Below are 25,729 nucleotides of genomic sequence, written 5' to 3' on the forward strand. Positions count from 1 at the left end.
CGGAGCCCACCCCTTACGCTGTCGGAGCCCACCCCTTACGCTGTCGGAGCCCACCCCTTGCGCTGTCGGAGCCCACCCCTTACGCTGTCGGAGCCCACCCCTTACGCTGTCGGAGCCCACCCCCTGCGCTGTCGGAGCCCACCCCTTGCGCTGTCGGAGCCCACCCCTTGCGCTGTCGGAGCCCACCCTCAGCAGCCGCCTGCCCCAGCACAGTGCGTTGTTCCCGGGTGACTGACCAGAGAGAAGTCCGGCCCCGGCCAGTTGAGGCGGAATGGGATGTCATCGCTGATTGCTGGCAGTGTCCTGCCCCCGCTGCACTCCCTGAGCAGCCCGTACAGAAGCAGCAGGGCCGGGGCACACGCACGGACAGCCCGCTCTCTCCGGTGCATCCTCTCCCCAGCTGCGGGCACCAGTCTCCGGCCACCGGCCACAGCCAATCACATAGCGGCACAGCGCACACAGCAGGGACGCCACGTCTCTTCCGGCATCAGTGGAGCCGGCCCGCAGCGGCTACAGCTCTGCACTTCCGGGGTAGGAGTTTTTTTGTTTTTTTTAATAAACTTTATTAGTCCTCCATCGTTATTACACATAACATTTCCACGTGTCTAGAGCTCCGCATGTAGGTGTGTACCCACTGTGGAGGATGCAGCTTCCAGCAGCGTCGTATATGGAGGCTCCCGTACGTCTCCGCTGATCCCCGCGCTCTGTCGCCGTCAGCTCAGGCTCCTCCAGCAGATGGTGGGATCGGATTATCGCCATCTGCTGCGGCTTTGGTCTCCAAGCCGCTGATCTTCTTTTCCGCTTTCTGTCCCCTCTCTCACCCCGTAGCGTCAGCGGTTGCTAGGTAACAGTGCAGCGTCTCTCCGGGCGGTTGTGATGGCGAGCTGTCACCAGGACGCGGTGCTGGCCGCATCGTGTGTCCGCGCCCCTGTGAACCCCCGCACCAGAGCGCCCCGCACTCTGTACGAGAGGCAGGAGGAGGAGAAGCTGCGGGGCCGCGCCGAGGAGCCGGGACTGGTGAGGAAGAGCCCGACGGGACTGGTGAGGAAGAGCCCGCCGGGGCTGGTGAGGAAGAGCCCGCCGGGCTGAGAGAGAGAACGGAAAATGCATCATTTCACTTCACGTTTCATACGTTTTTTGCTGGATCCGTCGCTGTGCGTTTTTTCGCCAGACGTTCCTCTGTACGTTTTCTCCGGCCGCCGGAAAAATAATTTTGGACGGATCCGGCAAAAAACGGAGGAAACTTTTGCCGAATCCGTTTTTTTCAAAATTATTTGTCGGATTGTGCCTGACGGCAAAGACCTGATGTGTGGAAGGGGCCTTTAGGCTACTTTCACACTTGCGTCGTGTCACGTCCGTAGCAATCCGTCGTTTTGGGGAAAAAACGGATCCTGGACTTTAGAATGGGCAGCGGATGCGTTGAAAAACTGCATCCGCTGCCCACGTGCCACATTTTCACAACGTGTGTCGTACGTCGCGCCGGCGCTTAGCAACGGACCCGTACCGACGCAAGTGTGAAAGAAGCCTCAGGCTGCTTTCACACATCAGGTTTTTGCCATCAGGAATGTTGAAAAAAACGGATCTATCACAGATTGTGAAAAACTGATGCGATGGATCCTTTTTTCCGACGGATCCGACTAGCATATCCAGATAATTGGATAAAAAAAAAATTGTAGCATGCTCAGTTTAAAAAGCCGTAATTTGTCATTTTCCGTATCCGGCACCTTCCAGCTCCCATAGGCTTCCATGCTAGCAAAAAGCCGGAACCTCCGGATCCGGCGCTTCCGGCTTTTTCACCAGAGACAAAAAACATTACTGTGTACGTTTTTTTCAGACGCCAGAAACTACATTTTTGCCGAATCCAGCGAAAACCAGACGAAACGTAAGGTCATCCGGCGCTAATACAAGTCTATGGGGAAAAAACAGATCCTGCGGCATCTTTCGCCGGATCCAGTTTTTTCAAAATTTGCCGGATTGAGCCTGACAGCGAAAAACGGATGTGTGAAAGTAGCCTTACTCTGATGAATTAAATTTGTAGTAAAATTTGCTTTAATGCGGAACTTTCACAACATTCATTACTTACAGATCACTAAAAAGAGGCAGAGGATTGATAACATGTTTTCCTTCCAATCTTTTGCAGAGATATGGGCTTGTGAAGTTTAAAGGGATTGTCCGGGACTTTAATATTGATGGCCTATCCTTAGTATAGGTGATCAATGTCTGATCGGTGGGGGTGCCACAACTGGGACCCTCTCCGATCAGCTGTTCCCTGTGTTGATGGAATAGTGGCCGCAGTGCCCACATCCATTACCTATTGATTTGAATAAGGGGATGGATGTGCTACGGCCACTATACAATCGATAGCGCTGTGCAGACATTGATGACCCGTCCCCACTGTCTTGGGGTCATATTTAAGATATTTCCTTCACTCCCCACATCCGTTCACAGGCTCATGTCATCTACACTTCAAAAATATCTCTAGAATTCGATCATTTCTTACCTTTGATTCTAAAAAAACTCTTACTGTTGCTGTTATTCATTCTCGTCTGGACTATTGCAACGCTCTACTAATCGGTCTCCCACTTACTAAGCTCTCCCTTCTCCAATCTGTCCTGAATGCAGCAGCCAGGGTCATATTCCTGTCTAACCTCTACACCGATGCCTCCACCCTGTGCCAGTTGTTGCACTGGTTACCCATCCGCTACAGAGTCCAATATAAACTTATTTCTCTGGCCAACAAGCTCTCCACAGTTCAGCACCCTCCAACATCTCCTCCCAGTGCCCCTCCGTTCTGCTAATGACCTAAGACTTCAATAATCCAAACCTCTCACTCCCGTCTCCAAGACTTCTCACGTGCTGCGCCAATTCTTTGGAATGCACTACCCAGGACAATTCGATTAAATCACAATCCCCACAGTTTTAAGCGTGGCCTAAAAACACATTTCTTTAGACAGGCCTATCGCATGACCTCACTTATCTAACTTTGTCCCTTTTGCCCATACAAAATTTACTTCAAAATGAGGAACTCCGCATAATGTGATTACCCACCCTCCAAGCACGTAATATCACTTTGTATCTGTACTTGTGCACACACTGTCTGGTGACCGGTTCATGCAGTGTTATCTGAATACCCTATTTATTATATTGATGGCTGGATCGTACAATACCACAATACAATTCCTGGCTACCACATTGACGAGAGCCAAGTGGTGGAACACTTCACTGATGGCCAGAACTGGTGCGGCGGTTGTGCACGTGTGCTGCTCCATTCATTCTATAGAAATGTGGAGATAACCGAATACATCTTTCAATGGAGGGTCCGGCCACATGTGTGAGCGTTGCTCCATTCATAGCAGGGGACATACCCATATTGTGACAGTCAGTGGGGATCTCAGCTGTCAGACCCTCGCCAATCCACTAATTATCACCTACCATAAGTGGAATATGATGGTTGACCAAATGACCAGGTGAATGGTCAGAAGCAGACTTACACCCTTTAGTCCATATTTGCTATTACATTGTATGATTACACAGGCAAGTGACCACTGATGTGTTAGGAGGCACATTCATACAACCCCAATTCCCAAGTTGGGGCACTGAGTCAAATGTAACAAAGACAAGAATCCAATGATTTAGAAGTCTCTTGTACCATATTTTATTCACAACCGAATATAAAACACAAATCAGAAGATGAAAGTTGGACACTTTTCCTTTTCATTTGGAACAATGTATCAGTAACTCATTTGGTAATTGATGGCAGCAGCTCAAATCAAAAAAGTTGGGACAGGGTTAACAAGAGGCTGGAAATGTAAGTGCTACTAACAAAATACAGTCGGAGGGTCAATGCTAAACAACGTCACATGACTGTACAAAAAGGGCATGTTAGAGAAGCAGAAAGATGGTCAGAGGTCACCAATCTGTGAACAACTGCATCTGAAAATTGTGGAATACTGTATTTTTTAGATTATAAGACACACTTTTCCCCAAAAAAATTTTTTGGGGAAATGGGGTGTGTCTTATAATCCTAATGTAGCTTACCAGCTGCGTTGGAGTAGGGTCGCTGCTGCAGGAAGCTTCTGGCGGCGGCAGCAGTGGGGCGATGCTGCAGGTTCCAGGCTCGTAGGAGGGGTAGTTCAGTGGTGCCGGGGCTTCGCCAACATTTTATGACAGCCCAGAGCCCCTTCACTTTCCACGCTTTCCAATGCGGTGGACTTTGGGAAAATGTTCAGATGTACATGTGCAGATTGAGATCTCGGCACTAAGATCTCATCTGCCAAGATCTCAATTGCACATGTGCTGCCTTCGGCGGGCATTTACCTGAAGTCCACAGCATTGAAAAGCATGGAAAGTGCAGGGGCTCCGGGCTGTCATAAAATGTCGGCAGAGCCCTTGAACCACAAAACACCACTTCCTACCAGCCCAGGGCCCATAGCATCGCCCCACTCCTACCAACGCCGAACACCACCTCCTACCAGCCTGAGGCTAACAGCATCGCCCCACTCCTACCTCCGCAGAACACCACCTCCTACCAGCCTGGGGCCCACAGCATCGCCCCACTCCTACCTCCGCAGAACACCACCTCCTACCAGCTTGGTGCCCACAGCATCGCCCCACTCCTGCCTCCGCAGAACACCACCTCCTACCAGCCTGGTGCCCACAGCATAGCCCCACTCCTGCCTCCTCCACAGAACACCACCTCCTACCAGCCCAGGGCCCACAGCATTGCCCCACTCCTACCTCCGCAGAACACCACCTCCTACCAGCCTGGGGCCCACAGCATCCCCCACTCCTGCCTCCGCAGAACACCACCTCCTACCAGCCTGGGGCCCACAGCATCGCCCCACTCCTACCTCCGCAGTACACCACCTCCAACCAGCCGGAGGCCCACAGCATTGCCCCACTCCTACCTCCGCAGAACACCACCTCCTACCAGCCTGGGGCCCACAGCATCGCCCCACTCCTACCTCCGCAGAACACCACCTCCTACCAGCCTGAGGCCCACAGCATCGCCCCACTCCTACCTCCGCAGAACACCACCTCCTACCAGCCTGGGGCCCACAGCATCGCCCCACTCCTGCCTCCTCCGCAGAACACCACCTCCTACCAGCCTGGTGCCCACAGCATCGCCCCACTCCTGCCTCCTCCGCAGAACACCACCTCCTACCAGCCTGGGGCCCACAGCATCGCCCCACTCCTACCTCCGCAGAACACCACCTCCTACCAGCCTGGGGCCCACAGCATCCCCCACTCCTGCCTCCGCAGAACACCACCTCCTACCAGCCTGGTGCCCACAGCATCGCCCCACTCCTACCTTTACAGAACACCACCTCCTACCAGCCTGGGGCCCACAGCATCGCACCACTCCTACCTCCACAGAACACCACCTCCTACCAGCCCAGGGCCCATAGCATCGCCCCACTCCTACCAACGCCGAACACCACCTCCTACCAGCCTGGGGCCCAGAGCATCGCCCCACTCCTACCTCCGCAGAACACCACCTCCTACCAGCTGGAGGCCCACAGCATCGCCCCACTCCTACCTCCGCAGAACACCACCTCCTACCAGCCTGGGGCCCACAGCATCGCCCCACTCCTGCCTCCTCCGCAGAACACCACCTCCTACCAGCCCAGGGCCCACAGCATTGCCCCACTCCTACCTCCGCAGAACACCACCTCCTACCAGCCTGGGGCCCACAGCATCGCCCCACTCCAACCTCCGCAGAACACCACCTCCTACAAGCCTGGGGCCCACAGCATCGCCCCACTTCTGCCTCCGCAGAACACCACCTCCTACCAACCCAGGGCCCACAGCATCGCCCCACTCCTACCTCAGCAGAACACCACCTCCTACCAGCCTAGGGCCCATAGCATTGCCCCACTCCTACCTCCGTCGAACACCACCTCCTACCAGCCTGGGGCCCACAGCATCGCCCCACTCCTACCTCCGCCGAACACCACCTCCTACCAGCCTGGTGCCCACAGCATAGCCCCACTCCTGCCTCCGCCGAACACCACCTCCTATCAGCCTGGGGCCCCTAGAATCTCTTGCCGCTGCTGCCAGCTTCCTGCAGCAGCGACCCTGCCACCTGGGACCCCGCTCCACCACTGCTGCCCCCTAGGTAAGCTACCATAACAGTGGATTATATGATGCACCACCATTTTATTAAAAAGAATGTTTTGATATTTTCCTCTCCAAAATTTGGGGTGCGTGTTATAATCCGATGCGTTTTATAATCCGCAAAATACGGTAATTTTAGAAAAATGTTCCTCAACATAAAATTTTAAAGACTATGAATATCTACCGTGCATAATATCAAAAGATTCAGAGATCCTGGAGAAATCCATGTGCACAAGGCCAGCGGTCAATATTGGTTGATTGTGTCCTACAGGCCCTCAGTTAGCACTGCATTAAAAACTGGCATCATTGATTAATGTCTTTTGACCATGTTCGAATAACTCATGGTGCCCTAATGGGAAATCTGAAAAGTAGCTTCTGGCACCTTGAGCTTTAAATATTAAAGTTAAAGTATTTTCTTTTAATCTATAGACTGTATATTTAGCTACTGCAGTGACATCACCTGCATTCACTGCCATCCACAATGATGTCTCCTACAACCACACCCATGACCACTATAAACAAACATTGGCATGAGATCTCTGAGGCCACTGATCGGCTGCAGCAGTAGTGTGGATGTAGGTGATGTCATTGCTGCAGGGAAATAAATGGAGACTGGTGGGATTCATCAGTATTGGGACCTCAGGGGAAAGCACTTAGTACCCATTGTAAGGTTAGTGAAACTCCTAAGGTGAACCCACAGGACCGCGACAACGAACCTCCCAAGGGAGAGCTGGCCTGGTGGACCACCCCCTATACAGAGAGCATCAGGGGCAGGCCCAGGAGAGACTATTGCCGCGGAAGCTGATACCCGGGAACAGGAGGTAGGAGACACATGAAAAGGGACGAGGAAACAGGTAGCGGAGACTGGAGACTACAGAAAGGGCTCCTAAGGATCAGACAGGGGACGACAGAGGAGGAACACACAGGAGGAATTGGTGATACGGAACAGGCAAGGAGCAAGCAGGGACGGACGGATGGCACTAGGAGAGCACACAGAGAGGTCACAGGGTAGGGTAGCACAGGATACAAGGCAGGACCCAATACTGGGCTGACAGGCAGGTAGACAGAAAAGCGCAGGGAAGCGAGGGACCTGGATCAAGCGTGAAGCACAATTGACAGGCACAGAACGGGGGAGAGGCTACCTGATATAGGAAGAGTACCGCAGGACTTCTGGGTCAAGAACCTCCAGGATCATAGAAAGGAGGAACGGAGCGACCGAAGACCAGCCTATGGAGATGCGCGTGCGCTGCTGGGGTTGGAAAGTGAAGTGCACATGCGCATCCGACGAGAATCAGGAGCTGGCGACGAGACAGGAAGAGAGGAGGTCGGGTGGCGCGCACACACCCCGGGAGCGTGCTGGGACGGGTGAGTATGTCGGGAGCCGGAGGAAGATTCGGCAGACGCGACATCAGCAGCAGGAGCGCGCGCAGGGAGGGGTAAGTATGTCAGGAGCCAGGAGGAGATTCGGCAGGTGTGACACCCATAGATGTGCTTGTGTTTACAAGCACTGCATCCTCTCATCCATTGCAGTCAATGTTCACGGTAAATCCACCATCGGGGGTCTATTAAATAGCATAGTGCTCAATTATCCAGTGAGACCCACCATTAGCAAATATGGACTCTATGTGAGCAAATAGTCAGGACCTCTTGAACTCCCTATTATTTAATCAACCACCATCTTATTCCCTATTGCATAGACTCTGGGGAACCTAAAAAGTGATTTCATGAGAGAGGTGAACAGGCAACTACAATGGAGGCCTGTACATTCACACTAGCATAAAAGGCACCATGTTGGGAACCAGATTGGCCCATCTTTACCCTTTGGTTTTTAGTAAAACCTATGCAGGGACTGGTAGGGAGAGGGTGGATGGCAGCCCTCAAATGAGTGAGAGCCCCTTATGTATCCAGGTCCATGATATCTTTACCCACATGTATTGCTCTGCCCTGGGTTGAACATAAAGTACACTCCATCCCCTATAGTGGGTCATCTAGAACCGCATAGAGGTAGTAAAATAGGATTTCATCCGTCCACAGCATGTATCCCAACAATTGTATAAGACCTTACATATGAGCAATAACGCTTTTATAAGGATATTTGACCCCATACTATAGGCACCTGTAACCCCATTCTACCACATACGAAGCTAATGACTTTCAGCTTCTTTTTCCCTTTTTCAGCTATTTTAGTCCTTCATTCATCACTAATGGCCGTATATAAACATTTGCTTTGTCACATTTGACAGGATGATTTTGACTCCTATTCTGATTCTGAAGAAGAGCAATCCTGCAAAATGGTGACCTGCAAAGATTGGATGCTGGACATCTCAAAACTCCATCACTCAGACAGGGAGTATAACATGCAGCTTGAGAGATTAAAAAACGCTCATGTAGTAAATATGGAACAGCTGGAGAAGATGTACGACCATAAACTACATCTACACGGAGTCCAGAACACACACCCTTCAGCCAACACAGATTACTGGTGAGTAGGTGTCATAAGGCGCGTGTAATCATTTATAGAGTGGTTGGGGGCTGCATTAAATTTTTGCCAAAAATAGTTTCACATGTTTTGCTCATTGCCCGCCTAACACCTTGCATTGTTCATGTATGGTGGAAGAAAAGCCGAACTTTGGGATCCTGAATAATGCAGCAAAAAAGTAGCAAAACCTACTTTTTGTCTGCATATTTTTTACTGCCAAGAGATCAGGTTTTGGCTGAAGAAAAAGGTAGCAAAGAAAACAACTAGTGAACATAGCCGAACAGAGCTGTGCTGTAAGCAGCCTGGAGCAATGCTGTTCAAGGAAGGACTGCAAAGGTGCTGCAGTCCTCGGACAACTGTATGCCAGCGTTGTGCCAACATTTTATGAGATCGAAGAACTCAGATTGCTCCTTACTATTGCCTAAAATAATGACTCCATTCTTGAGATTCACTACCAGGACTATCCAGAAAGTTAACTATGTAATATGGGCCTCCACAGTAGTCTAATAAGTCCATTATATGTGCAGATTCTCATGCTTTTTAATTTGCCACCTACTTTGGGCAGTTCCTCCTCGCCAGCATTTTGCAAGCACTATAGTTGCTGACATTTCCTTTCCCAGCATGCATTGCAACTGCCGTTGTCCAATGGCTTGGTTGACCTGAACTGAAATCCCACCTCTCTGTATTGCCTGTTTGCAGTTTAACAGATTAGAGAACTGAGGCAGAAAGATATAGACCCGTCCTGACTCCCTGTAATCCGTCTCAATGTATCTGCTGCTACAGACGGATTACACTTGATAATAGGTAGGGGGCTAGAACTTAGAGGGAAGGAAAACTCTCAGTAGCTGGCACTTTGGAGTAAGCTTTTGGTAGAAAGAAAGCATGATTTTTAAGCAAAGTAATTTGCAGATTGTCTATTTATCGCAATAGCTGTAAAAATCAGATCAAGTTTTTTGAAAGTACAGTGACTAAATGCTTCCTATTGTAGGTTTGGCTTTCACGTAACTTGTATGGGCACAATTAGATGTAGCGCAGAGTAAACGGCAGCCGTGGGAAATTAGTATTTTATTAGCCTTCTAGTAAGCTTTTCTCATATTACACCTTTGCCCAGTAAGGTGTTTTTTATATGTTTTCTTAATTTATAGGTCAGAGTGTGAGCAGAAGTCTTCTGAGCCCACCGAATGTGAATGCTGCTTTCTGAAGCACAACGTCAGCTCATCTGGCTTGTCAGAGTCGTCCTTGGATGAACTGTCTGAAGGAGAAGATGACAGTGACACAAATCACTCTATATCTGTTGCAGAGAAAATTGGTCAAATGTGGAATGGATTTATAGTTGAAGATTACATCAAGAAAACAGATTTTGTAATACATCAGTCAAAACAAAAGGTTAAAAAAAGTAAATGTAAAGAATGGTCACACAAAGTAACTATCCCACAACCATTTGATATGACAATTCGGGAGTCGATGAAAAAGGAGATGAACGTCAAGTCAAAATCAGAAATTGAGATGGAGAACAATTTGTTGAAGAAGAGACTCGAGGAAGAAGCAGAATGCCAAAAGAAATTTCGAGCAAACCCTGTGCCTGCTTCAGTTTACCTCCCTCTGTACCATGAGATAGTGGAAAGAAATGAGGAAAGACGCAATTTTGTGAAAGATAGAAGCAAGGAGATACTTCAAGCATCTCAGAGACCTTTCTTATTTACTGAGCGAGAGGAGCGCAAGAAACAGAAAAAGGAGATGCAGCTTGACGATCTTCCAAATTCAGTCCATACCTTCAAGCATTTCAAGGCAAAGCCGGTTCCAAAATCCATCTATGGAACATCGGTTAATGAAAGGCTAAAAGAAGAGGAACTGTATAGGCAGATTAGGATACAGATGAGATCTCAAGAACTTCTGCACAGCTCTTCCTATCCTACCAGCACACTAGCCTGTCGGACTAGTCCAAAAAGTAGAAAAACAAGATGTCAACAATCTAAAATGGAAGAAAGTCATAAACCAAAAATCAATACGCAGATACCCAATTTTAGGGTTCTACATGAAAATCACGAGAAACGCTTCTTAAAAAATAAAGACACAAAGCTTGTAACCATTTGTGATCCCTTTCAATTATGTACCTCAAATTTGGCATCAAACAAGGGTAAAATCCTGAAAGACATTGAAGCTGATGAAGAAATCCTCAAGGAGTCTCGTTGGCCATATAAGTCTCCTAGGAACCAATTGTGGAAAAGTTCTGCAGGATTATTACCTCTTGAAGATGATACAGTTGTCACTCCAAAGTCCACAGAATCGTCTAAAAGGAGAGAGCAGGCTATTAGGTAATGGACACATTCTTATGAGATAATTAAGAGAGTCATTGAATCAATATATATAAATCCAGATCTATGTTTTACAAGCGATTTGACAGGACACCATGCAAAATGGGATCAAACAATTGTCCATAACATAAATCCGATATGCCTTAAAAAATCTCACACATGGCTGAAACTTGCCATAGGTCATTCATTCAGACCAAACTTCCGATTCCATGCATCTTTAGAATACACACCCATTGCCCTCCCTTTGATAGAATAGCCTTAGATTAGACATAAGGATCTCTTCCATCCCTCTCAGGAACCTTTCACACATCAGTTTTTTCGCCGGATCTGTTTTTTTTCTCATAGACTTGTATTAGCGACGGATTGCGACAGATGGCCTCACGTTCATCCGTCGTTCACCAGATCCGTTGAAAATTGTTTGTCCGGCGGCCAGAGTCAACAGACAAAGTAGCGTTCTTTGTGTACGTCGAAAAAACGGACAGCGACAGATCCGTCAAATGATGGAATCCAGAGACAGATTCCGTTTCTTTTTTAACTGAGCATGCTTCAATCCAATTAGCCAGATCCGTCGCATCAGTTTTTCGCAATCTGACGGATCCGTCGAGCCAATGGAATTGTGATTGACGGCCAAAAACTGATGTGTGAAAGGGGCCTAAGATTCCTCTTCCTCTGTTGCTCTAACAGAACTTGACCTTGGATATTCCATACATTTCAGTACTTTTGTGTCCCCACCCAGGAAGTCTCTTGAAGGCAAATTAAAACAGGAAGAAGACAAGAAAAAGAGTCAAACAAGAAGGAGGGAGAAAGAGAAAACCTTGAAGAAGCATATAAGTAGGAAAGCTAGAGCTATTCACCCAGACCAAACCCAAAAGACACATAGTAAATTAAAAGAATTGAGGTAATATTTCCTAGTTTAGAATATGTAGTTTTATGCCTCGTTTTCTAGACCACAGAGTTATCTGGAAAGATGGACTAAATTAGAAAATTAAATCTGTCATTATAATTAACTTTGGATTTCCCTTTTTTCTGTAAAGTTTATTATTTTAGAATGAAACGTTGTATAACCTTGATAGGTATGCCTTTGCGGCCATTTCTGCTATTGCAATGCTGAAAACTAGGCAACTTCATAAATAGTTTAAAAAATCCTATTGTTTTGTGTCTACAGCCCCAATGCAGACCCATAGGTCACCCTGGTAACAGACGACAATCAAACCCTGTGTAGTCTGATTCTGAAATCATACTCTTTTCCATCTAACCTCTACTTAGCAAAAAAGTATTGAGTAGAAAAAAGGAAAGGTACCTCTACACAGGAGAGAGCTGTGACATGGAGGTCTTCTGACTCAACCATACCCATAAATGTTTGGCAAGTATTCAGGTGTTTTCATAAAAAAGAAGGTAGAATCCGCTGCTAAGCCCGCTGATAAGCAGCAGCTGCTTCTGAAAATAGCACTGAAGGTCAGCAAAATGTCTAAAGAAGAACCTAAGTGACAGATCCTCTGAGATACAAGGAAACCACCGACAATTATGATGAAGTGTGAATATTAATCATTGCTATCTTTACATTAATACAACAGGAAAAGTGAAAAACGGCGAACAAAAGAGTACATGGAAGAGCTGGGTGCAATGAAAGAAAGGGTCTCCCAGACACCGCTCTTATTGGAGAGGGCCTCTCAGGTTTGTACATTGTCCTTTTTTAGATATACTTGTCTATCAGGGAGGGTTTCCTTGACATCCTTAGAAAATAAAAAAAGGAAACACAAAAAAAGATCTTTAAAAGTGAATGTTTTAAGGGTGTTACTTGTATTTTATCATTACTCAAGGTAAAGGGCATTTGTCATGAGAACATTAACTGTTGTTTAAATCAAGTATTCATGTTAAACATATTTTTTCCCATGTCACTATCCATTGAAATAATCTTGAAATCTTGCAGTTTTTACTCTGGCCACTGAGCCTCAAAATAGGTTAACACTGTTTTGTAGGGATGACTTTTCAGTAGTTATCTCATTGTTGTGTCTATTAATGGGGTAAGACTCCCAAATACCACAAAGGCCTAAAGGTACCGTCACATTAAGCGACGCTGCAGCGATATAGACAACGATGCCGATCGCTGCAGCGTCGCTGTGTGGTCGCTGGAGAGCTGTCACACAGAGAGCTCTCCAGCGACCAACGATGCCGAAGTCCCCGGGTAACCAGGGTAAACATCAGGTTACTAAGCGCAGGGCCGCGCTTAGTAACCCGATGTTTACCCTGGTTACCAGTGTAAATGTAAAAAAAACCAAACACTACATACTTACATTCCAGTGTCTGTCGCGTCCCCCGGCGTCCGCTTCCCTGCACAGTGTAAGCGCCGGCCCTAAAGCAGAGCGGTGACGTCACCGCTGTGCTCTGCTTTACGGCCAGCACTGACACATTCTGCAGGAAGCTCTGAGCAGCAGCGCGGACGCCAGGGGACGTGACAGACATCAGAAGGTGAGTATGTACTGTTTTTTTTTTACTTTTACAATGGTAACCAGGGTAAATATCGGGTTACTAAGCGCGGCCCTGCGCTTAGTAACCCGATATTTACCCTGGTTACCATTGTAAAACATTGCTGGCATCGTTGCTTTTGCTGTCAAACACGACGATACATGCCGATCTGACGACCAAATAAAGTTCTGGACTTCTAGCTCCGACCAGCGATATCACAGCAGGATCCAGATCGCTGCTGCGTGTCAAACACAACGATATCACTATCCAGGACGCTGCAACGTCACGGATCGCTATCGTTATCGTTGTTAAGTTGTTCAGTGTGAAGGTACCTTAAGGTACTGTAAGGCTTCTGAAAATATGATGTCAGCCTCATCCGCCTCACCAGTCAGATACAGTGCCTTGCGAGAGTATTCGGCCCTCTGGAACTTTTCAACCTTTTCCCACATATCGTGCTTCAAACATAAAGTTCCAGGGGGCCGAATACTTTCGCAAGGCAGTGTACCTCCTGCTATGACCAACAAATGAGCTTATAAACACAATGAAGGATTTTAGCCAACCAGATACCCATCTGTAGGATGCTGTTTTGGAGCTTTTGCCCTGGGTGTCGAGTTTAGCTCATATTCCTAGACCTGTTTTATGAGGTGGATATTTTCCTTTATGGTATCTACCTAAAGGTACCGTCACATTAAGCGACGCTGCAGCGATAGCGACAGCGATGCCGATCGCTGCAGCGTCGCTGTTTGGTCGCTGGAGAGCTGTCACACAGACCGCTCTCCAGCGACCAACGATGCCGAGGTCCCCGGGTAACCAGGGTAAGCATCGGGTTGCTAAGCGCAGGGCCGCGCTTAGTAACCCGATGTTTACCCTGGTTACCAGCGTAAAAGTAAAAAAAACAAACAGTACATACTCACCTGCGCGTCCCCCAGCCTCTGCTTCCTGACACTGACTGAGCTCCGGCCCTAACAGCACAGCGGTGACGTCACCGCTGTGCTTTCACTTTCAGTTTAGGGCCGGCGCTCAGTCAGTGTCAGGAAGCAGAGGCTGGGGGACGCGCTGGTGAGTATGTGCTGTTTGTTTTTTTAACTTTTACGCTGGTAACCAGGGTAAACATCGGGTTACTAAGCGCGGCCCTGCGCTTAGTAACCCGATGTTTACCCTGGTTACCAGTGTAAAATATCGCTGGTATCCTTGCTTTTGCTGTCAAACACGGCGATACACGGCGACCTAGCGACCAAATAAAGTGCAGACCTTCTAGCAGCGACCAGCAATTTCACAGCGGGATCCAGATCGCTGCTGCGTGTCAAATACAGCGATATCGCTATCCAGGTCGCTGCAACGTCACGGATCGCTGGCGATATCGCCTAGTGTGACGGTACCTTAAAGGTTGCACTAGAGGGATAATTTTCTTTTTGTTGGACCAGAGCTTGTTTGCATATTTTTAAAGACTTTGTACACTAGCTGAATCTCCACAAGGAATAAGTACCCCCCGAGTGTGGTTTTTGTAATGTTATACTGGGAGGAGGAGAAAAATAAAAGGTACTGTGAGCTATATTTTTATTTTGGCATGGACTTTGACAATGAATGATGAGGATTGAGTCTGAGAAGCTTATGCTCTAGGGGTATTTTTCAGTCGTGTTTTTTAATAAATGAGAAGGTTGAACAACTGTAGACTATCTTTCATCACGTGCCTTGTTCTTAAATTGTCACTCCAGGTTTGTCTGTTTTTGTTTTTTGTTTTCCTATCTCTTATTCTCTGAACAATGAAATTACAACATCAAGAAGGATGGTGGCAGTGAGAAAATCACAGGATAGATAGACATATTAATGATTTGCAAATGATGAAAAAATAGAAACAACATTTTCAAAGCATCGCAGTTTATTAAGTATTGAGCGCCACGCAAAGAAATCCATGCACTTACAGTATATTCCTTGGGCATGCAAATCATCAAAATCCACTGATGGCATAGTAGCACATTTACACCAACACGTTGCTCACAGTATCACGAGCAACATGCAGCCTTGAGTTTCATGTTCAAAAACTGTTCCTGTGTCACTTTTATGTTCCCTTGAGAAGGCCATTTGATGGTGTTGGCAAAGTGGTTGCTGGCTTTTTTTTAGTGTATGAGACAAAAGTGGGATTCATCTTTGAAGAGGATAGACCTCCATTCAAGCCTCTATAGCCACCATATACCATGTTGGCCTTTGAGAGCAGTGGCTTGAGGTCAATGGAACACCTGAAGCTGGCTGTCTGGCTAACAGCACAGTGTCGTGTATACGCCTTCTGATGGTTTTGGTAGCCACAGATTGACACCTTAGAATTGGTTTGTGACACCTAATTTTACTTGCAGTACAGAATGGATCACTATGTGCCATTCTTAGAATTTGAGTAGCCCACATAGACGACACCATGAAGAAGCCTTAACCAGTAAACATCACACTGGTCCTACTCCCAGGATAATGTTGTGGGGCGCTGTCATGGCAGTAACTCACATGCGTTCCCGTTGCCGTGCGATTCACCACTCTACTTATCCTCATGTCTGACAGCTGATCTAAGTCGAATTAAGCACGTCCAACTCTGCTGCATATCCCTTATGTCTCCACAAGGCTATAATGGGGCGTGGCCAGGTCCTGCAGGAATTTAACCCTGCTGTGTCATGCAGGGTTTGGAATTCCCAGCAAATTACCAACCAGCAGGTGCTGTATCAGGCAGCACCGCCATCCACACCTTGCCTGAGCTTAGGTTCCAGTTTGCTGTTAGCATCTAGTTCCCAGTCAAAGTGCTTTGCTTATTTCTCCCGTTACTGACCCAGCTTGTTTTCACGTCCTGTTTGTTCTCTCCACTCCTGACTTTGGCTACATATTCTGAACCTGTGCTGCCTGCCTCCACCCCGGACCGTCTGACTATGCTTCTGTCTCGCCCCTCAGTACCTCGCAAACCTGCTCTGACCAGTCGGTCAGCTGCTGCAGGTCCAGAAAATGCCCTGGTGTGGCACCTGGTGGCTATCCTGTGGCCCAAGCCTATCCTCACAACCAGAGGCGCTAGTGAAGGACAGCCACTTAATCACATCCCTCCAGTGTAAGCCCAGCTACCAGCACCGTTTGTCCACACCCACCAGCATTACAGTAATCTCAGGCCATGGACCCCGCTGACAAATCGGGACCCAGGGAACCCAAGTCTAGTGTAAAAGTACTGTGCGAGGAAATTCGTTCTCAACGTGATTGATAAGACCAGCTGATGCAGGCAATTAATGTGATGGCAACTCAGCTGCATTATGTGTCCACCCTTTCCTGCACCTCAACCACAACAGGTCCATCTCCAGGAGTACCGCCTGAAGTTCCAGTGTCTGGTGGAGCATTTTATCTTCAGCTTCCACTTTTTTTCCACTTTGATGGAAACCCCCCAAAAAGCCACAGCTTCATAAACCAGTGCCAGATCCACTTCACTCTCCATGGTCATCTTTTTCCTTCAGACCATGCCAAGATTTCACTCATGGTCTCTCTGCAGTCCGGAAGAGGCCTGGCTTGGGCAAACCCCATTTGGGAGCATGGTGGTCCCAAGACTCACGACTCTCGGAGATTCTTGGAGATGTTGTGGGAAGTATTCAAGGAACCTGACAGCACCTCATCTTCCGCCTTGTCCCTGTTGACTCTAAGACATGGCACGGATACCGTGGCTTAGTATGCTGTACGTTTCTGAAACCTGGCAGCAGAGCTAGCCTGGAATGAAGAGGCCTTGGTGGTGAAGTTCTGGCAGGGTCTGTCCAGGTAGAGCAAGCCAAACTTACTGTACAAGAGTGACAATGAAGGTATCATGATAACATGTTCATGTACTGTGGTGGCAAAGGCCATTATGTGCGTCAGTGCCCAGTAAGGCCCAGAGAACCCCCACTACTATGGTTGGTCAGAGCTTTGACACTAGGTAAGAGTGATTGCCCCCCAAAACTGCTGATTGAAGTTACCCTGCCTGGCAGGAGAGGTCCCTTTTCACGGCTGCTTATCTGGATTCCAGTTCCTTGTGCAACTTCATTTATCTGGATCTGGTCTGTCAATTTTAGCTCCTTACAAAACAGCTGAATCATCCTCTCTCTATTGCCTCCATTGAAGGACAACTCCTGTCAGAACCTAGTCATTATATCACGCTGCCAATTACCCTGCCGATTGGAACTCAGCATTTCAAAAAATTTCTTTCTACGTTCTACCTAAGTCTGTAAATTCAGTTCTTCTAGATCTCTCATGGTTGCGTAGACAGTCCACCGGCCAGGTGCTTCAATGGGGATTGTATTGAGCTACAAAATGTCTTGTCAAGGTCATGCGCAAGATTCCTCCTTCCGTTGCTTCGGGCCTTTCCACGCCACTCCATGGTTGGGTGTTTTCTCTGTCTCTTCCTGAGACTTGTGTCTTGTTCCGATCTCTGGATATAACTAATTCGGAAGTGAAACCATAACACATCTTCTAGCCAGCTAGAGTGGAGGAAGTGGCTCCTGTCCTTCAAAGAGACTCCTGTCCTTCAAAGAGACATTCCTCCTGGTAAAATTTTTGTTTCTTCGGCTAGGAGGAGAAGTCTGTCGGGGGACAAAAATCCAAGCTGGTAGGCCATGTGGGCATACTCAAATCCTACAGAATCAAGCCTTCTGGGTCTCTTCTGCCTCTGTAGGTTCCTCCTGTCCCTGTAGTTCTCTTGGATGTGTTTGAAGTAAAGAACTTTGACTCTGAAGAGTGTTCTTGGGAGTCTACAAAGCACATCTGCACCCCTGCCATTCTTGAGAAGAGTCTCTGGCGGTCTGGCCGAAAAAGAAGGGGTACTGTCACAGCGGCAACTCGCATGCGTTCTCGCCACTGTGCTACAAACTGCATCCGGCGCTCTGCTTATCCTCGTGTCTGGCCACCGCGTTCAGTCCATGCAGCACTTCCAACTCTACTGCATATCCCTGATGTATCTACATGGATATAATGGAGAGCAGACAGATCCTGCAGGAATGTAACCCTGCTGTGTCCTGGAGGGTTTGGATTCCCCTGCCAGTCCCCAACCAACAGGTGCTATATCAGACAGCTCCGCCCTCCACATCTTGCCTGAGATTAGGTTCCGGTTTACTGATAGCATCTAGTGCCCAGTCAAGTTGTTTTGTTGTTTATTCCTCCCGTTACTGACCTTGTCAGCTTGTCTTGTCATCCTGCCTGTTCTCTCTGCTTCAGACCTTGGCTACATATCCTGAACCTGTGCTGCCTGCTCCGACCCCAGACCGTTTAATTACACTTCTGTCTCACCCCTCAGTACCTCGAATATGCTGTGACCAGTGGGTCATCTGCTGCAGGTCCAGAAACTGCCCTGGAGTGGCACCTGGTGGCTATCCAGTGGCCCAATTGTATCCTCACCATCAGTGGCGCTAGTGAAGTTCAGGTAGCCACTTAGTCATGCCCCCCATTGTAAGCCCAGCCTGCGCAGTGGGTCCTATCCATCAGCATTACAGGCGCATAATGTACTCTAGCCAGATTATTATTATTATTATTATTTATTTATAAAGAACCATTGATTCCATGGTGCTGTACATGAGAAGGGGTTACATACAAGTTACAGATATCACTTACAGAAAACAAACTTACAATGACAGACTGATACAGAGGGGCGAGGACCCTGCCCTTGCGGGCTTACATTCTGCAGGATTAAGGTGAAGGAGACAGTAGGTTGGGGGTTTTCAGGAGCTCCGGTGTTGGTGAGGCGGTAGCTTCGGTGGTGATGAGGAGGCAGCGGGGTCAGTGCAGGCTGTAGGCTTTCCTGAAGAGATGAGTTTTCAGGTTCCGTCTGAAGGATCCGAATGTGGTGGATAACCGGACCTGTTGGGGCAGAGAATTCCAGAGGATGGGGGATATTTGGGAGAAGTCTTGGAGGCGATTGGATGAGGAGCGAATAAGTGTGGAGGAGAGAAGGAGGTCTTGGGAGGACCGGAGATTACGTGAGGGAAGATATATGGAGATTAGTTCAGAGATATATGGAGGAGACAGGTTATGGATGGCTCTGTAGGTCAGTATTAGTAATTTGAACTGGATACGCTGAGGGAATGGGAGCCAGTGAAGAGATTTGCAGAGGGGGGAAGCGGAGGAGTAGCGAGGAGAGAGATGGATTAGTCGGGCAGCAGAGTTAAGGATTGACTGGAGAGGTGCAAGGGTGTTAGCAGGGAGGCCGCAGAAAAGGATGTTGCAGTAGTCGAGGCGGGAGATGATGAGGGCATGCACAAGCATTTTAGTAGATTGCAGGTTGAGGAAAGGACGGATTCTTGAGATATTTTTGAGCTGGAGGCGACAGGAGGTGGAAAGCGCTTGGATGTGCGGTTTGAAGGACAGGGCAGAGTCGAAGGTTACTCCGAGGCAGCGGACTTCCGGTATGGGGGAAAGCATGATGTCATTGATTGCGATAGATAGGTCGGGTAAGGAAGATATGTGGGATGGAGGAAAGATGATGAGTTCGGATTTGTTCACATTGAGTTTGAGGAAGCGAGAGGAGAAGAAGGAGGATATGGCTGATAAGCATTCTGGGATTCTGGACAGCAGAGCGGTGACGTCTGGGCCAGAGAGGTAGATCTGGGTGTCATCAGCATAGAGGTGGTACTGGAATCCATGGGACTTTATGAGTTGTCCCAAGCCAAGTGTATAGATTGAGAAGAGTAGGGGTCCTAGAACAGAGCCTTGGGGGACTCCAACAGAGAGAGGGTGGGATGAGGAGGTAGTGTGGGAGTGGGAGACGCTGAAAGTGCGGTTGGAAAGGTACGAGGCGATCCAGGATAGGGCGAGATCTTTGATGCCAAAGGAGGAGAGGATCTGTAGTAGTAGGCAGTGGTCAACTGTGTCAAAAGCAGAGGACAGGTCTAGAAGGAGGAGTACAGAGTATTGTCCAGTAGCTTTGGCGGTAAGTAGGTCGTTAGTGATTTTGGTCAGGGCAGTCTCAGTTGAGTGGTGGGGGCGGAAACCAGATTGTAGATTGTCGAACAACAAGTTAGATGAGAGGTGGGAGGAAAGTTCAGCGTGGACGTGCTGCTCCAGGAGTTTGGAAGCGAATGGGAGCAGCGATATTGGGCGATAGCTGGACATGGCAGTTGGATCGAGGGTTGGCTTTTTAAGGATAGGCGTGATTGTGGCATGTTTGAACGCAGAAGGGAAGGTGCCAGAAGTTAGTGATAGGTTGAACAGGTGGGTTAGGGATGGGATAAGTGTGGTGGTGAGGTTGGGGAGGAGGTGGGATGGGATGGGGTCGAGCGCACAGGTGGTGAGGTGCGATTTGGAGAGGAGACAGTTAAGCCCCCGCTCAGTGATGTTGGATAGGGATGTTATGGGGTTTGGGCATTGGTCTGGTATACAAAGGGGTTATGGTGGTTGAACAATGAAGACTTGTCTTGTTTGGTCGATCTTATTTTTAAAGTGTGTGGCAAAGTCTTCAGCAGAGATGAGGGAGGTTGGAGGGGGCAGTGGGGGGCGGAGGAGGAAGTTAAAGGTTTTGAATAACTTTGGGGTTGTAGGATAGGGAAGATACGAGGGTTGTGAAGTAGGCCTGTTTAGCAGAGGTGAGAGCAGATTTAAAAGTGAGTGTTGCCTGTTTGAATGCAGTGTAATCGTCTTGCGAGTGTGTTTTCTTCCAACGCCGCTCCGCAACCCTGGACACTTGCCGGAGCTTTTTAGTGGTGTTATTGTGCCAAGGTTGTCTATTGATACGTCGCACTCTGCCATGGACGAGAGGGGCAACCATGTCAATAGCTGATGCGAGAGTGGCATTATAGAAAGCAGTGGCAGATCCCTCTAGTCTTCATTCTAGATACACTAACAGGTCTGCATTACGTTGATTTGGTTGTTCAATCGGTGGTACGGCCATTTCTCAAAAGTGTCCATTCAGCTGATTTTGAACAGGACAGCACAGGCCACCTTGAAAACTCCTCAGACAGCCATTAATAGCCTAATTAATAGCATGCCAAGGTACATAAGTAAGCGTTTTTCTGTGCATACTCAATACTGAATAAATTGAGATATTTAGAAAAATGTGTTTCTATTTTTTTTCACCATCTGGTTATCATTAACATGCTTATCGATTCTGTGATTTTAATGGTATACTTCTTGACACTTAGGTCAAGTGATCTTATGGTGCATCCTTGGGAATTACTTGTCTTTGTTATCTGAAGGAGATCACCATCACAGTAACTAGAGCTTACTATACTATGAAATTGCATAGACAGTACCACAGGGGGAAGACAGAAGCCGCCCCTATCAATGTTACTGATCATGACTGCACAGCTCTTGCCACACAGTTATAATGTAGAAAATGCCAGTTTAGCTTCCCTGACATACGTATATATTACTTTGATTAAGGAGAATATCGAAGTGTTGGTAATCACACTGTCCCCACACCATGCAGAGATAGGACTAGCTCTAGCTGTCCATGTGATGCTGTGCTGGTGAATGGTGGGGTCAGTAACAGAGCCTATAGCTGGGCTCCCCAACCTCTAGCTCGGGAGCCACATGTGGCTCGCGGCCCCATGAATTGTGGCTCGCGACTGTCTGCCAGCTTGATGCATTAGGTCCAGGTCTTGTAAACAGGTATCAAGAGCATATCTCAAAATGGTGAATTTTGTGAGTAGCCCTGCATAGAATTGCAGATCTGGATGCACATTTACTGGTCTTAGGGGTTTAGAGATGTTTTAGGTATGGTACGCTGGAAGTTTGTACTACCTGTTACAGAAGGTGCTCAAAGCTGGATGTGACAGTGTGTTGGGAGAATACTGAATGGGGGTATTGTGGGAACCCCTGGATCTCAGTGTACTGCTCTGGAGTGATTTCTGTGGAAAAGCTTTGGTTATCATTATACCTGTAATGGGGGCTTTGGTTGACACTACTTTGAAGGGGGTGAGAGCTGGAAGTGGCTCGCGACCCTCTCTCAGTGCTAAATGTGGCTCGCAACCCTCTCTTTAAGCTGAATGTAGCTCTCAAGGTCAGAAAGGTTGGGGACCACTGGCCTATAGGAATAACATTCAGACTCAAAGCTAGGAATCAAGAACCATGAAGAGAAGCAAAGAGGAGGCTGAATTGCATGGACGTAAGGATGAGAGAAGTGCTGAGTGTAATAGTCAATCTGGTGGGCAATGCAGGGATAGAAAAAAAAACTGGGAGTTCCTCTTCAATAGGATAAACTCTGCTACTTCTACAGCCAGTACTGTTGGAGACATTGATTTATGGATTTGGATATTGTTAATGGTTTTCAAGCGTTGTCTCGATCACATACCTTTTTTTTATTTTACAGAAAAATGCTCGTCTGTGTGCTGAGAAACATTACTCTACTGTGCTTAGAAATCTCGGTTTATGCGATGATTTTGTCTCAGTGAAAGGGCAAAATGCAGCTCTCCGAGGCCTTGAGCATTCGAAGGAGGACATGTTCAGGGTAGACAATGAAGAGAGGTAATACTACTTAGGAAAAGTCCTGTCTACGGTGCCTGCATGGAGGCCATAATTCTCCTTAATACAGAGCGATGTTTGCATGGTAGAACTCTGATTTTGCCATTCAGTACCTCCCCATGACTGTGAAATAAAAGTCATTGGTCCAGTAGAAGCCCGGTGTACCTCTCTATTACTACTCAGCTTACAGCCATGTGCACAACCCCATTCATTGTATAGTTACAAAATACAGTTTGTATTCTGCTGATAGACTTTCACTATGTTTTATTGTATACTGAATTATTGACAGGTTAAGCAGCTCCATGTCCAGCATAGAGCAATATGCATAAGACATGGATACAAAGGAAATAGGAAATGTCAAGGATCTTTTACTTTATTAATAGGTTCTGCCTCTTTATCTTTAAAGGAGCTCTGAAGGAACATTGGAAATAGCGGATTTACAAGAATATGGTGAAGATGATGAGATCCAGAGAAATCATTCTGGGGAAGAGACGTATGGAGAGTACAGTACCGATGAAGACCATGTTGAAGAGAACTAGATACAACGTATCTGGTGCAGAGCCTGTTACCAAATTGTGTGTATGATCACTCCATAAGCATTTAATCATGACCAGTAAACAGGATTAAATCCCATGTTGAATATCTGGGTGAAGCCACACAGCAGTCTGGTAATCTACTTTGTTCTGAATTGACTGGAATGAGCAAAATGGCTGCGTTCTCTTGAATAGAAACAACGAATATAACAAGTGGTTTCTCCAAATGTAAAATAAAATGTCAAACTATGCAAATGTTGCAGTCTCAGAATCACTCATCCCCCTTCATCACAAGCGTCTTTAGTACTTAGTAGAGCATCTCTGGTTGTTATGGTCTGCTGCCAACATGACACACAGCCAGACACCAGCTTCTGAAAACGTTCCTCAGGGATCTTAGCCCATTCCACATGGTGTAACTAATATTCTTGGGTTTGTGGGTTGCAATGCCTTCTTCAAAAACTCACCAGAGATTTTCAAGTCAGGGGACTATCACGGGCACTCCAGAATCTTTCAGGAAATGTTTTTAAAAATATGAAAAAAAACCTACAAAGGTTCAAATCACCTCCCTTTTGACCAATTAAAAATAAAACAATTCAAAAAAGTAAAAACGCATTTGGTATATCTGTGTGCAGAAATGTCCGATCTATGAAAATATAAACTAAATTAATCCGATCAGTAAACGGCATAACAAGAAAAAAAAAAAAACAGAATTACTTTTTTTGACAACCTCAACATTACAGTAAAATGCAATAAGAGGTGATCTAAGCATCATAACTACCCCAAATGGTGTCATTAAAATGTCAGCTCAAGACGTAACAAATAAGCCCTCACCCAGCCCCATATCCCAAAAAATGAAGACATTATGGGTCTCGGAAAATGGCAAAAAAAGCAAAAATATTTTCTTTATAAATTTCAGAATTTTTTTTTTTCACCACGTGAATAAGCAAAAACCTATACAAGTTTGATATCTGCGTACTCTTATTTACCTGGTGAATCATATTGCCAGGTCAGTTTTACCATATAGTGAACATGGTAAATAAAATACCAAAAAAAACTATTGTGGAATTACATTTTTTTTTTAACGCACTTTTAACTTTTTTCCCTTTTCCCAGAACACTATATGGTGAAATGAATTGTGTCATTCAAAAGTACAACTAGTTCTGCAAGAAACAAGCCTCATATAGGTATATAGCCATAAAAATAAAAAGAAGGTAAGGCTGTTAGAAGAAGGGGAGGAAAAAACAAAAACTGAAAATTACCGGGTAGTGAAGGGGTTAAAGGCGCTATGCATTTCGTCACAGAATGACGGCTTTTGTTCAATCTGTCACGACTCTGTTGTTAGATGTCCCGGAACTAGGGGCTCCTTCCCTGCCCCTAACCCTAGGGGCGCCCTAGCTCGCCCTGTTCCCAAGATTACTTCTAATGGTGAAGATGACGGGGCCACATACCTTGCCTTAGTTCCTGATTTTATAATAGAACATTTGTAATTGAGTTTACTAAATCAGACAATGTGGATTGTTTAGCCAACAGATGTCTATATTTGGCTCCATCATGTAACACTGGCATCTGGGGAACATAACTATGGCCTATCCAACACCCGCTTTCACCAATACAATACAGACCAATACAAGTTGTGATGAGACAATTAGGGCTCCCATACACATTAGGGTAATGTCACTATCGACAGGTTCAGTTGACAGTTTAATGTGTTTGGGGGCCATGGACAACTGAACGTCGGGGGAGATGCCATTTCTGATTTCAGGCTGTCAATTGTTTAATTTTCCGGAGATAAGCCATCGCCATCATAGAGAACGCAGGAGATCTCGGCCGAATGAGCGCTCGTGTGTGGGCAAGCTGGCCGAGCTCGCTGGCAGCTGAATGATCGGCTAAAGCTTCATTCGGGTTTACAGCCATCTAATGTGTATGGTTAGCTTTACCCATATAGATTAGAATAATAGATTAGGTTACCAGAACAAACACGATCTGCTAGTAAATATTTAAGACAAATGACTAGTGAGATATGTGAGCACAATGCTAGTTTTAGGCTTTCTTGGGAAAAGCTAATACCCCTCCCTGTTTTTACTTATTACGGTTTAGAAAATTAATTTGTATTTTTGCAATAATTATTTAAATGCAAAATCTATAACCTGATTGGATGTATATTTGATAACATGACTTTATAAACTAGAAATGTTTGCTTAAAATAAATATATTTTCCATAATAAAAAATCAGTTATGCCTTATTATTATCTTCATCATCATTAATCATCATCATTAATCTATTGTTTTAGCCACTTATTATTCCATTATAAATGTCCTAGTATACTGCTGATTTACAAATATCTCCATAATAACACCATCCTGCTCATTGATCAGAAAGTAGACCA

General features: G+C 46.7%; 2 protein-coding genes across 6 annotated transcripts in view; one reads left to right on the plus strand and one right to left on the minus strand.

Moving 5' to 3' along the window:
• The window catches only part of ERLEC1 (endoplasmic reticulum lectin 1), a 47,752-nt gene extending 47,115 nt beyond the window's left edge, over positions 1 to 637 (minus strand). Inside the window, exon 1 of one of the 2 annotated variants that reach the window (XR_013221045.1) lies at positions 237 to 533. Coding sequence is in view for 1 of the 2 variants with exons in the window: in XM_077282715.1 (XP_077138830.1) it covers positions 237 to 389 (153 nt within the window). In the remaining variant the exon portion in view is untranslated. Of the gene's footprint in view, positions 1 to 236 lie in introns of both variants that reach the window. The other variant, XM_077282715.1, reaches the window with a different exon arrangement.
• On the plus strand, positions 613 to 25,380 carry FAM161A (FAM161 centrosomal protein A). Of its 4 annotated transcripts, none has more exons than XM_077282712.1 (8): positions 613 to 738; positions 829 to 1,041; positions 8,361 to 8,599; positions 9,742 to 10,911; positions 11,648 to 11,809; positions 12,486 to 12,585; positions 22,658 to 22,812; positions 23,216 to 25,380. In XM_077282712.1, exons 1-8 carry the CDS (start codon positions 736 to 738, stop codon positions 23,346 to 23,348), a joined length of 2,175 nt encoding a protein of 724 aa, XP_077138827.1. In that variant the 5' UTR covers positions 613 to 735; the 3' UTR covers positions 23,349 to 25,380. The 4 variants fall into 4 exon arrangements, with proteins under 4 accessions (XP_077138827.1, XP_077138825.1, XP_077138829.1 ...); XM_077282710.1 differs by having other exon boundaries at positions 614 to 738; positions 829 to 1,065; XM_077282714.1 differs by lacking the exon at positions 11,648 to 11,809 and having other exon boundaries at positions 616 to 738.
• Positions 25,381 to 25,729: the final 349 nt, after the last annotated feature.

The sequence above is a fragment of the Ranitomeya variabilis genome, chromosome 2 (genome assembly GCF_051348905.1).
Source record: "Ranitomeya variabilis isolate aRanVar5 chromosome 2, aRanVar5.hap1, whole genome shotgun sequence".
Taxonomy (NCBI): domain Eukaryota; kingdom Metazoa; phylum Chordata; class Amphibia; order Anura; family Dendrobatidae; genus Ranitomeya; species Ranitomeya variabilis.

Bases quoted from the DNA above. Each gene is read 5' to 3' on its own strand.
- FAM161A (XM_077282710.1), top strand. The intron at 1,066-8,360 runs GTGAGGAAGAGC...CACATTTGACAG, and splicing joins GGAAGAGCCCGCCGGGGCTG to GATGATTTTGACTCCTATTC. The intron at 11,810-12,485 runs GTAATATTTCCT...TTAATACAACAG, and splicing joins AGTAAATTAAAAGAATTGAG to GAAAAGTGAAAAACGGCGAA.